This window comes from Fopius arisanus, unplaced genomic scaffold, assembly GCF_000806365.1.
Source record: "Fopius arisanus strain USDA-PBARC FA_bdor unplaced genomic scaffold, ASM80636v1 scaffold00022, whole genome shotgun sequence".
NCBI classification, from domain to species: domain Eukaryota; kingdom Metazoa; phylum Arthropoda; class Insecta; order Hymenoptera; family Braconidae; genus Fopius; species Fopius arisanus.
In genome coordinates, this window is record NW_011887761.1 from 471866 (window position 1) to 485773 (window position 13908).

General features: G+C 36.0%; 1 protein-coding gene across 10 annotated transcripts in view; it reads right to left on the bottom strand.

Moving 5' to 3' along the window:
• Positions 1-2827: 2827 nt before the first annotated feature.
• kek5 (kekkon 5) overlaps positions 2828-13908 on the bottom strand; it is a 490550-nt gene continuing 479469 nt past the window's right edge. For all 10 annotated transcript variants that reach the window (XM_011301427.1, XM_011301426.1, XM_011301422.1 and 7 more), the window contains 2 exons: positions 5659-7076; positions 2828-4192 (listed from right to left, as the gene is read on the bottom strand). In XM_011301427.1, the coding sequence (XP_011299729.1) occupies positions 3411-4192; positions 5659-7069 (2193 nt within the window). In that variant the 5' untranslated portion in view covers positions 7070-7076 and the 3' untranslated portion in view covers positions 2828-3410. The remainder of the gene's footprint in view (positions 4193-5658; positions 7077-13908) is intronic.

Here is a 13908-nt window from a genome sequence, read left to right on the forward strand (position 1 = left end):
TTGAAATTGTTACAAAACTTCTCATAATTTATTACAAAGGAATGCTTTGGCATTCCTTGATTGTGAAAATTAAGCGTAATTAAAAAGGAGTAAACCTATCGCTATTTATTGATCAACCGAAGTTGGTAAAGTGCCTCATTAATTTGAGAACTATATTTATTGAATTTTCAATTTTTTTTATTTAATTGGCAATAACCGTGCGTTTCTCGCTGTAATTATATGGTACTTGTGACGACGAGGATTTTCACTCGATTGAAAGAAGAGTCCAATGTCACCATTGCAATGCAATGCAATGCAATTAATGACCTGATTGATAGATAAAAAGATCAGAGAATTAAACATAATAAGTTGAGTGTGTACATCATGATCCATCGAATTTTCTCCTATATTTAATTTATACACGATTAACAAAAATGGATTCAATGATTACATGTTATTGCTTGCAATTTTAATTTATTGTGTTTCAAGTTATCTTCCTCATCATATACTCATTGTTTGCGAACGTCCGTACTACTGCCACACAAATTGCCGCATTTCTCAACGTATGTGAATACAAAATTACAAAAATATATGAGCAAAGCGACACACCCAATTGATAAATCCAAAACTAACGAACGTGAATATCAGACAAAACATGTTTCGCCGTTTTAAAATATATGTAGACATCAATAAAGAGCCTGTTAATTGAAAATGCTTCATCAATATGTTGTGGATATACATAGACCATTGGCTTTGGATACATTATAGGTGTGGCACTTCGCCCGAGAACTCTCTGTTAGGCCACTTGAAATACTTGACGACAAAACGCTGATTACGGCGAACTGAGGTTTCTGTTCAGGATTACTCTCAGTGTGTGCTTCAAGAGAAAGCTTTGGCTTGATGGGCGATGGTTCAGGGGGGGGGGGGGGGGGGTTAATGTCATCAGAGGAGAGGAGATAGAAGATTGAAAGATAAAATCAAAGGGAGAGGGTGAGTGATAGAATCGAACAACTTGGCAGAGGGCTGCAGGCGCATTGAAGTCCAACGCACAATGACACTACACCATCAACAGTTAACATTCAATTTACGTTTGTCCCTTAATTACGTGACCATGCTCTGTTATGCTTTCATGCTTTGCCTCCTCGAACTAACTGACAATTTATTGACAAAAGCTGCGGCAGTGATTTGACACTTCTCTGTGGAATGCTATCGAATTAGGGGTGATCGAATTGCTCAACTTAACGAAAGGAGGCTGGGCGGCATTTCCTCTGCAAACAGTGAACTCATTCATTTAAAAGTCTTTGTGCCAGGGTTTAGAAAGTATTCTCAATATTTTTTTAATTGTAGAGGATTCTATAAACTACAAAAGACCTTCTTTCATTTTTCCTCGTAACCTTGAACGAAAAAAAGATTCAGGAAAAAATTATACGAGATTTCTCTCTGTTCAGGATGTTCTTCACCTATATAGTGCAGGGTGACCAGACGGCGATTTTTGCCAAACATTTCTATTGATTTTTCCAGAGGAGGGTACATCATAATAAGCTCTGAATGAAATATCAACTATGTGGTTCGAAAAGTGTCAATTCTTCGCGTGGTTGACTTCACTCGATTAACTGTGACTGTAACAAATCAAAAACACATTTTGAAAAAAACCGCTATCTGGCAACTCTGATATATTGTTAAAATTCACATTCAAAATTTTTTTTGGCAAATCATCGATGCAATTGATTAAAAAAAATCTAATGGTTTTGTGTTTTGTCATTCTTTAATGACGCACGAAGTTTTATGGTTGTGCGATCATTTTCATGCATTTTTTCTACAACTTCGTAATTTTTCAAAAAAGTTTAGAAAAACCGCAGAAAAATTTTCGCACTACCTTAAAACTTTGTGAGTCATGAAATAATAACAAAACGCAAAAACCTTATCGTTTTTTATGTCAATCTCATAGTACGTTTGCCAGAAAAATGAAAGAACGTTCTTTTTGACTACAAATGAGTGTAGGACAACTTTAAAGCTTTCGTCATCTACAAAAAGGATGCTCGATATTTTTCTCCAGTAATAGTCGTAAAATTGTCGAAATTGATAAATTTTTAAATTTAGTGCATATTATCATTCAGGTAGTGTTCCGTTATGGTTGATAAGTGAGCATCAATTGGAACTAAATTAATCATGATGTCATTTTCTTCTAGTCATACATTTTTGGGCATTAATTCAGATCGAATAAATAATCACATTAGTTTACCATTATTTCCCGCATTCAACTAGAACGTTTTACAAATCGAGAAATTCAAGACAAGAGAGAATAAGGAAATAGAGCGTGTGACCGCAACAAGTTGTCACAATGGAAAATCCTCGTCGGAATGCAGAATCCTAGTAGCGTTAAGCGCCGTGGATAAAACTCAGCCACATCGTAGCTCTCTAGTGGATTTCGTTATTACCAATTCCTCATAAATTTACATTTGAATAAGCCATTTGAAGAAAAATTCTTAAAAACAAGTTTTAATTCATCCAATAACTCGACGCAAAAAAATTCAGCCTATTTGTTCGTGGCAAAGAATATTTTCCCTGTATCATAAACAAAGCACAACGATTAGAAAATTCGCTTAATGAAAAAAGGCTCTAACTCTATCGCCTTATTAGCTATGATTTAATTCACATTATTATGAATAAATACACGCGCATTTTCTATCACACGGCGGACTTCAATTAATTTACTGGTCATCACCATTTTATCGATTTGTCAAATAATATCTATTTGGTACAATGTCTATCATATGATTAGCTCATATCTTCTTTTGACCGGAGAAAATCCTTGTCCACCTTTCATTGAAGAAAAAATAATCGTAGATGCGGCAAAATTATGAATTCATTTACTAAACACCTATTATATCTCTAATCTTGATTGACTATTGGTCGTGTCTCCATTAGTGTTTGTTATCTACAAACACAAATCCTATCAATCACTTCAAATGTTACTACAAAATGACATGGTTTTGTATGTGCTAAACACGGAAACTAAACATAAATCAATTTATCGTGAATAATTAGGTTGATAAAACGTAATGACCCCAATATTATTGTCAATTATGCATTCATGTCGTTGATCATCAATTTTAAAATGAATTACAAACAGTCTCGTCGAATCGTCTGTTCACCACATGACCATCATAATTTCATATATAACTAAACTAAAGGCATTTAATCAGAAAAATGGAAAAAAATTAAACTGAAAGTAAAAAATAAATTACCGAGAGATACAGTAATAAGTAATTGTCAATTAATGATCTTCACTAATTTTCAATAATTATCATCTCAAAGTTTTTTCTCGCCGCTGAGCAGCCATCAGCTATCGTCGTTTATTAATTTCCAGCGTCTAAGGCACAAACCGGTTTATTCAATACCATGACCTCTCCTATTCCCCAAAGTCACCATCAAACTTCAGTACCATCCTCGCCCTCGTCCTCGTATAGTGGTCCATTGTCTACTTTTTTCTTCGGTTTGGGTGGTGGCCTAGGAGGTACCTTCCTCCCCAGTGTCCCTCCATTATTGCCAGTTTCGGTTCTAGCTCTGTTCTCTCCCTCGTCCATCTTGGTTGACCACTCAACAGCACCCTCAGGTGCTGATCTGTCCAGTGCGCTTCCAGCTAGTATATTCGGTGTGCTACGTTGTATTGAATTAAACAAATTGGTCGGTGTGATAGGTAATGGTCTCATCCTCATTGATGCACCAGGTTCAGGGCTCTTATTTAACGAGACAACCGAACTTCCATCAGCAGTCGTTCGTCTTCCAAGATTATCATAAACTGGCTCAACCCCTCCATCCAGAACACCTACAGGTGAGGTAGGTGGTCCACTGCTCCAACTGGGTGCTCTTGGTCTTCTTGGTATAGTTACGTATCCATGACGAGGCAACACTGGTATCGGTGAATTGTAAGAGGCACTCCCACTTCGATTGTGGGGTAGCGTTTTAAACGACGTTGGATATTGCCCAGATGATGGCGAACCGTATTGACTACTATGGCGCGGTGTGTCTTGGGCGGTTGATGATTGACTCGTTGGTGATGAGCCTCGACCACCCGAGAATGCTAATAGATCTGGTGGATACTGACGATAATTGTTAGTACGGATTAGCATATCATGATCTGGTGTTGAACGACCTTGGTCCTCCTCAATCGTACCACCGAACACACCAACTATACTTCCTGGATTGTCAGCTGTGGGAAAAATTGAAAAAACACCAATATTATGAAAATAAATGAATAAATAAATAAATAAATAAATAATTTCGTCTTATTCATGCAATTTCAATGGGAATATGCAGATGTAAATTATACAATATTTTAGGCAGCCTAGAATATAAAATTTCATAAATCAGTAAGTGTAATATTAACTTCGGGGATGTTATTACAAAGCTACTAAATTGCAAACTTAAATATTTAAAGAATCGCGAATAAATCATTCAAGTAGTGCCATCCTATTTTCAACATCAATACTGTCATGACAAATAAACAGAATTGACATTAATGACTGCACGAAGAATTAATTTGTCAAGAAGGTAAATCAATTTCTCTTTTTCTTAATTTAATCATTATTTACTTGGCTTAGTCTTACATTATTTCCATATTGCTTTACTGGGAATGGCTGCATGGGTACAAAGAGGGTTTCAAAGTTCTATTGTTTCTGTCACTGAATCAGACTTATTTTTCCCGTTTTCTTGAGGCACTTTACCATCTATTTGGAATGGAAGTAAAAAGAAGGAATATACAAAAGTGTGACAGGGCCAATCTCTATAATATTATTCGATTGAGTACTATCTCAGTTATTTACATCGCTTTTTCATCTTAACTCTGTGCACACAATTCTTTCCTATTTATTTTGCTCTTTTTCTTGTTGACCTACCTATACTCTTAAGTAGTCAAGTGAGCCCAGCACAATAAGTCTCCACTAGCCGCCCTTCGAAAACTTGCAATAATTCACCATGATTCCTACTTAAACTTTAATTGTACTCTCTCTATTTTTCATTTCAATTTCCTGCGTGTCTTTGTCTATAATTTTTCATTGTCATAATTTATGAAAATCAAAAATAGCTAAATATTTTTATGTTTCCTTCTATATTTCACACGACTATGCATATATTGTTGTGAACCCATAAAGTACGGCCATTGTCGAAAATTTCTTATTTTTATATTATGTACATCTCCGTTGGCTTCAACGCACCATACATTTTTCAATTGAAAAACTGATGTAACATAGAGGCTATTGGGGCATGTTGCGATTTGGCAGGACAAATGAAAACGTAATTTTGTATAAAATTACCGCCTACCATTTTACCCCAGAACTACCCAGTGAACAATGCTTCGAGTTTTTGATAAGTTCGAGTTTTTCCGTGTCAAGTTCTCGAATGCTGCTGTCTAGGCACTTCTTCCCAAGATATACGTTTCATTAGTAAAATTCAATGATTATTGTTTTTTACCCATGAATTACTTCACGACTTCAAAAATGTAAAAATCTAATTCATTCACTTGTAAATTAATAAATTCAATGAATTTAATAGTGATTTGAAAATCAATGATATTTTCCTAAATGCCTAAATAATACCCTCTATAAACTTAAAAATAAAATGACAAATCTGCCAATTATTTAACAACGCATTGTCTCGTAATAAAGGCAGTGTACTGACCGAAGACAGAATCGTTGTCAAGTAGCGTGCGATTGAGCTCAGTCATCTCAGTACCATGGGACGTAACAGATGGTGCTTCGTATCTCCTCGGTGGTTTAACCACTGGATTAATTGCCGTAATGAGTGACTTTTCCTGTTCACCCAAGCCATGATGCTCTAACGACGTAATATCAGCACTATTTTTTTCATCATGTCGTATACGTTTTCTCCTGCAATACCATGCACACAATGTCATGAGAAACAACAGTAAAAGTAATAATGTCACACCCAGACCAAGTGCTAGTGACAAACTTATTGGTCCAATTTTACTACTCTCATTATCTCCGAGGATCGTAACACTTATGTTTCTTTCAACACTACCACCAGGGCTCTTGGCAATGCATATGTAATCACCCTTGTCAGCAATTAATACATATGGTATTGTGACATTCAGCCATTCGTGGCGTTCAGTTAATAAATAACTTCGGTCAGCTGTTTGCCGCTTGGTCGAATTACTTATTACACGGGAACGATGTACCCAGGATAATTGAGGAGGTGGTATACCAGCTGCATGACACCACATTGTAACAGTATCTCCAGTTATAATTTCTAGATGAGTGTGAGGACCTATGGATATGATTTTAGGACTACAAGCAAATTCATCGGTATCCACTTCATTCCACATTTTTCCTGCTAGCGTAGATGGTTGGCTGCATTTAGTTGGTTCTGTATAAAGTTTGCGTTCGATAGTCCAATTGCGAAATCTTTTAAGGTGACAATTGCAATTCCAATGATTATTTTGCAGCTCTAGACTACCAAGCTTGGGGAGATTCTCGAAGGTTGCGAGTTTAACTGTTGTTAAGTTGTTACCATCGAGTGCGAGGCTGTGTAAACCTGGAAGCTTTTCGAAAGTCTTCTCCGAGATTCGTTGCAGCCTATTGTTAGAGAGCTCGATTTTTTGGAGGAATTCGAGGTCGTGGAATAGGCCGTTTTCCAGACTCTCCAGTTGATTGTGATTTAGCAAGAGGACCCGTAAGCGTTGAGTTTCCATGAAAGTTCCTGGGAGGAGGTTCTTGAGATGATTACCCGAGAGATCCAGCTCAATGACGATCTTCAAGCCGTTGAAGGCTGCTGTGTCAATGGCTCTCACACCACAGTCTCGCATGATCAGTTTATGCAGATTCACAAGGCCTACTCGGCTGAATACACCCGCTGATAAGTGGCTAATTCGGTTGCCTGTTAGGTCCAGATTCTGAATCTCTGAAGATAAATAGGTGGGAATGTGCGTGAAGTTAGAACGTACGCAATCTGCAGTTTTTTTACCGGAGACCCATTTACACTTGCAGGGGGCTTTGCATTCCCACGATTCTTGACCTTTGGTTATCAGAAATATTAGGCCCAAGCAGAGCAGACGAGTAGTTATACGTCCCATGGTTCAACTGAAACAAAAGGAAGGGAGGAACAAATTAATTCAATGAAACATTTACAGGATATATGCATGAATTTAAATTAGTCTATGTTATTGGAATTTTCTCTGCGTTAGAAAAATCTTCAGTACATATTAAAATAGGCGTATCACTAAGAGGGGGCGAATGTTCGTTTTTTAAATTTTTTTCATAAAATGACTTTAGAAAATCAGTAAGAATTCTCTTTCTTATAAGTTTTATGGACGAAAATAAATTTCACTTCCAAAAATGTTGATGCAAAAGGTTGTAAATTTCTGCAGCTTTAGTCAGATTATAAAATATTAAAAATCGTACCTGTAATTGCCAAAAATTAATGTCTTTTGGGGAAAACGAGAATTTTTCAATGATTTTGTAACTATCTCATTACTTTCAGTTGTAAAAGAAGTCTTCTTAATAAGTGCTGCTCAAGCGTTTCGATATTCGCAACGTTTATGGGTCACACTTTTCCTTCCCTCAAGACTTCATCAAAGAACATGAATCTCACATTTCAAAAGTCTCAATGAGAAAACTCCCTGATCCTTTTAGAAATAAAATTTGCTAATAGTACACGTGGCGGGACATCTTACTCTGAACCAATTTTTGAGAAATTAATAAACAGATTCAGAATAAATTGTAATTCAAGAATTCTTCTACTAAAAGAGTTATCCTTAAATACTGACGGTAGTGGCCGTGCGGTTAGAGTGCTAGACTAGCATGCCAACGATCCGGGTTCGATCCCGGGCACCGGCGGTCAAAATTTATAGCGCTCTAATCTCACAATTTCACTGTCGAGCGGTAGTCCTGTCAAAAGGACGACTGTACCAGGGCAGGTTTTTCCCCTCGAATGAGGTTTTTCCCTCCCTTCGGCAAATGCGATACAGGGGGTTGGGGGGTGGGAAGGGAACAAATCGTAAAGACCCGAAAGGGTATACAGGAGGAAAAAGTTTTTTTAAAAGAAAAAGAGTTATCCTTAAATACCTCTGAATAAAATGAAATATGAAGATCTGATTTTAGTAATTTACAATTAAGTAGTGTGGAATTAATACTAGAGGAAGGTTCAATACAAGGTCACACCTCTGAAATTCATTAAAACAACAACAATACAATACTTGAAGAAGCATTCTTAAAAGCATTATTTTTTTTTAGTCTTAAACGCTATTTAAAACCGTTTTGAAAATTGTTTCAGTATATATTACAATACCAACAATAGCGCCAATGAGCAGGAGGCTCAAACAGAAAACCGTGAGGAATCTCATTAATCTCTCTAATAGTCGCACAAATCGGATCTATCTACATATCCTTATGACGATAAAAATGCTAGACGTATCCTTTTTGTCCCATTGTACCACTGTCTTAGAAATCCCTAGTTCATTCTTTTGAATTCTGATATCCTAGAAACTTCTCATTCAAACGCGAAAGGTATTTCAAATATTTATTTCAACTATCTACTTACTGATTGACTCTATATAGAAGAAATAAGAAAATTCCTCAGCTCTGATGAATTCCTTCAATTCCGACATATTGTTTCCGGGACAAAAGTAAATAAACAACACTTTTATTTCCCTCCTCTTCCACTTCGAATATCGGTGTAAGAGAAAAGCCTATGCTGCCGATAAGGTGAGCCAGGGAGTCGGAGATACAAAACCCAGTATTCGCTGTGTATTGATTCTCACCCATTTGAATTTTAAATTTGCAGCAATGCCAGTTGGATGTGCATTGAATAATCGCAAATAGTACCTTTCGCAATGTCTAACAAAAAGTTTCATTAACATAAGAAAGGAAGAACTAACCGATCAGGGTGTTTTCAAAGTCACTCATATTTTTTCTATGCCATTTCTCTTTCACAAAGTCATCCTATCATATTCGTTTAAGGGTGGTGTAGATCTGTTGGGTGCGTAATCGTGTTCTCAAGATACTTTGAGGACATGTGGATGATACTCTCTAGAGGAATGAATGAATTGTCCTCACTGAAATTTGCTCATACCCACAAAATTTGACATTTTCCAGAGTTTGATCTATGCATTTGAGTGAAATATAACATGAGCTATTAATTATAGCATTTGTTGGCGATACTTTCATATATTTGTTGATTATAAAAGAATTTAAAAAATATGATATTGTAGAAAAAACGAATTTTGAGAATCATTCTACTATAACCGATAATGAACAAATTATCCAGACATTGTCATTTTCATTTAAACCGACTTTTAGATAACCGTACAAACTTTTGTAACCCTCCCAATCAATATTGAAAAATATGACTCGGCAATTATTTCCCGTTTCAATATTTTATTTATCACTTTATGCGCGTCGAGGATTCTAGCCGAATGGTGTTAAATTCCCCGCCATGCTAATCCAACTGTGACGTTGCAAAACACTTCCGACACGCTTGCTTTTTCAAGATTTTTATGGGTTGTCCTTTTCACACGTATATGGTCAATATCACCAAAATGGAAAAATATACACACACATTTACATTTACAAACTCGTAATGTACGGGATAAGAAATCTCGTAAATTACCTTCTAAATCTCGTTTTTAGGTAGAGTGTTTTCTGTGTAAATAGCCTTGAATTGTAGAGCTGTCAATGGTAAAAATCTGTTTTATTCAAAATTTTTCATCCAAAAATTAACGGATCAGGGTGTTTTCGAAGCCATTCATATTTTTCCTATGCGGTTTCTTGTCCACAACGTTATCCTATCACATTCGTTTAAAGGTAAATATATAATTGTACTAAAATGAGTGAAGACGGTGATTTTCTCATAGGGTGATCAGTCTAGGGTTGAATACGTCTCGGTTTTTAGAAGATAGTACTAATGTACTATGAGGATACATCGAAAAAAAAATTTTAAGCATGCATATTTTATACTCGTTATACGTGTTTTAAGTGCTATATACTTTACTTATTATACCATTTTATACAATTTTATATATCATAACCTCTATATTGAAATTAAGTATAAAATATATTGGACCCAAGTATTAATTTTTGTCCGTGCAATAAGCGACAGTTTGCAGAGACTCTGAAGTTTAACGCACGTAGCGTCGGTATGTCACACGACTCACAACTTGTGAGTCACAAGCCAATGCTACTGACCGAATGATCCATGCTAGGTGACAGCGAGACTAGCGTTAGCTGATGGGGGGCGCGGGTATGAGGCCGCAGAAGCACGCTCCTGGGCCCTGCAGGCCTGATAGAGCAGTTTGCAACACAAAAATTATAACTGACATATAGTTTTTTTTTGCTGGCATTACGTTTTGAATATATCTTCAATGTGAGCAGGGAGATATATCTCGCACAATGCTTCTATCTGCCAAAATACATGGGACATATGTCCGGATATAAATGACATATATTTTTGCATATATCTTTTTTCCATGTGGCCCCTCCACTGTACAACAAGGAAAACACAATATAAAAAATATTGAAAAAGAAAAACATCTGGCTTACTTCATGTTCCAGGAGACATGAAAACCTGAGGTGTTTATCCACACATAACTTTTACAATTCTAGGGGCTTTAATGGAATCCACTGAAAAACAAACTTGGCCGAACATTGAGCGATGTTCTACTCAAGTTTGTTTCCATTAAAAATTGGTAAACTTGGTTGTTTATCTGATTTCCTTTATTTTTGTGACATAGAAAATTATTGAGAACGTTAATTTACGGGAATTTTTTTAAAAACTTCAGTTTTGGAATTTTCCAGTGGTTGGCGGTTAATAGAACGCTTGAAGCGACAACAGCGACAGTTGATTTCGCACATTACCAACCTATTTAAGCGACTGAACTGCTCATTATATATTGATTGATATGGTAGAAGTATAGTTAAGTCGCGATTACCAACTCGTAAAAGCCAAAAACTCACAAAGTGAGTGAAGATAATAACAATCGGAAAAGTGTGATTTTTTCGTTCATTGTAGAGGGTAATATTTTTATTGAGGCAAATAGAAGCTGAAATAAAAATACCATTACAAAATTCATCTACGAATTATTAAGACTCCGAGGACGGTTTTCGATTTCTGACTCATGGTTTCTTTATTAAAAAATGGTAAAGTTATAGTGTTAGTAGAGGGGGAAGTTGTACGATGTATAATAGACCGATACGCTTTGGCGTATCTTGATATTTGCGACAGCATCTCCAGAATGTCAACTTGGGAGATAGGCCATGGCGTATCTTGATTTACCTCGTTTTTTCCAGTTTTTACCGGTCCGGCTGCGTACGGCGCTGCTCACATCTCCCATTCACGGTACAGGAGAGCTTATATTCGGCCTCATTTACGAAATGATTACTTTGTTTATTTTCACCAACAAAAATGATTAGACAAATCAGATAGTAATGCAGGTTATACTTAAATATGATCACAAGTGAACCAAATTTTTCCAAAGATCACTGTAAGATGTCGCGCTACTCGTCACGTTCACAAATTTTCGTTCAGCTAAACGGCCGATTTGACAAATCGTTACTTAGCGTAAACACAATTTAATGCAAAGAGAACTGAAATTAAGCGATCTATTCACCATATTAGATGCACGCCAGTTGGTGCTGACATCTAAAAAAATAACGGATGTGAAGTTCGCAGATTTCAATAGATTTAGTGAATAAATAAAGTAAGATTGACCGAGACATTAAAATTTTATTTAGACGATGTGTTTGGTTATGTCTCTCTTTATAAACTTCTAATTAGCATAAAGAACATTACTAGTGACAGAATCAATATTTCTATCTGGTACATTCAATCATCAAGCAATTCCTGATGTTGTTAGACCTTAAATTACGCTTAAATAGGCTTGAAAGGACTTAAAAGTGTGCCAAGACTCCTACTATGAAACACTGAACAAGCACTCAGTTTCAACAAGGCAGTTTAAAGGTTGATTTAATCCACGATATGAATCGGTAAATTGATCAAAATAAACTCAAGTTTTTAATCTTCAGTAGAAAGTTTCTAGCTCTAACATAAGATATTTAATTCGCAGAAATGTTCAAAGTCCCATCGGTTACAGAAATTATTGAAAAAAATCTCAATTATCATTGGTCAAGTAAAGGGATAAATGAATAGATGAATGCAAATAAATTACTGATCTCTATATAACTGGATATAGAGATCAGTGATCACCCTCCGTTGTGTGACCCGCATGCGCAGTCAAGGGCACTGTAGTACTCGAGCTACTATTCTGAGGCGCTGCTTGTCCTACAGTACAGCAGTATGTAATTAGCCGCAAATTATCAATAATTACAAAAACGAACTCATACAATCGATTGTAAATCGTTCGCAGGTGATTGTAAAAAAGGTCATAATGTTTAAGAGTAGATAATTTTTTTATAAAAAATAAAAAACTTATGACCCATGTAGTTAGCTCCATTTTTTTTCTAATCACTTTTAAATGATTTTTTTATTGTAATCGTTTGCGATTCGTTTGTAAATACTATATTCATGTGAATCGACGTTTAAGAGTCATTAGTCTGGAAATTATCACCAATAAACGTGATTGCAAAATTGCGTGGAGGGGATAAGACTTTGCAAGTATGACGGCGCATGCGCAACTATTCAGAGGATTTTTCTGTTATACGTTCAAAAATAGATTAATGTCTTTCTCACTTTAATTTTGAAAGATTTCACTACGACTGTCTTTTAATTGAACATTGAGTGACACATCAACACAAACGATCGTACTTTTTGTAAGTACATTAATAATTATAATAACTTGTTCACTAATGGGTGACATTTGGAGAATAATTATCGTTTGAGTAATCCCTGGTTATTCCCACCCAAGCAGAATGTGGGCTGACAGAACCCTATAACATTTGTCATGAGACATTAGTTTAACACTTCTGTTTAACAAAAAAACGTAAGTATTGAATTCAAGGTTTTTGCCTAACCCTAACTGGGTTTATGAAATTAACAGCATAAGCTGTAAGTTTGGGTGGGAATAACCAGGGATTACTCAAACGATAATTGTTCTCCAAATGTCACCCATTAGTGAACAAGTTATTATAATTATTAATGTACTTACAAAAAGTACAATGGTTTCGTCGTGTCACTCAATGTTCAATTAAAAGACAGCCGTAGTGAAATCTTTCAAAATTAAAGTGAGGAAGACATTAATCTATTTTTGAACGTATAAAAAAATCCTCTGAATAGTTGCGCATGCGCCGTCATACTTGCAAAGTCTTATCCCCTTCACGCAATTTTGCAATCACGTTTATTGCTGATAATTTCCAGACTAATGACTTTTAAACGTCGATTCAAATGAATATAGTATTTACAAACGAATTGCAAACGATTACAATAAAAAAAATCATTTAAGAGTAATTAGAAAAAAAAAATGCGGCTAACTACATGGGTCATAAGTTTTTTATTTTTTATAAAAAAACTATCTACTCTTAAACATTATGATCATTTTTACTATCACCTGCGAACGATTTACAATCGATTGTATGAGTTCGTTTTTGTAATTATTAATAATTTGCGGCTAATTACATACTGCTCTACAGTACCACTGATCTCCGCCGACACTGAGGCAGTGAGGCAGTACTGTAGGACAAGCAGCGCTTCATAATAGTAGCTCGAGTACTATAGTGCCTTTGACTGCGCATGCGCATCACCCAATGGAGGGTGATCACCACTGATCTCTATATAACTCTATATAGAAATCAGTGGTGATCACGGATAAACATGCTTCTCCCCTTCCACTGAAAACTGCGCTGAGCATGCGCACTTGATAGAACTTTAGTTCCCGGACTACTATTCGGAGGCGCTGATTGACTTTCAAATCGGCCTCACCAGGGCTATACGCGATAGTCTATCCAGTTATATAGAGATCAGTGT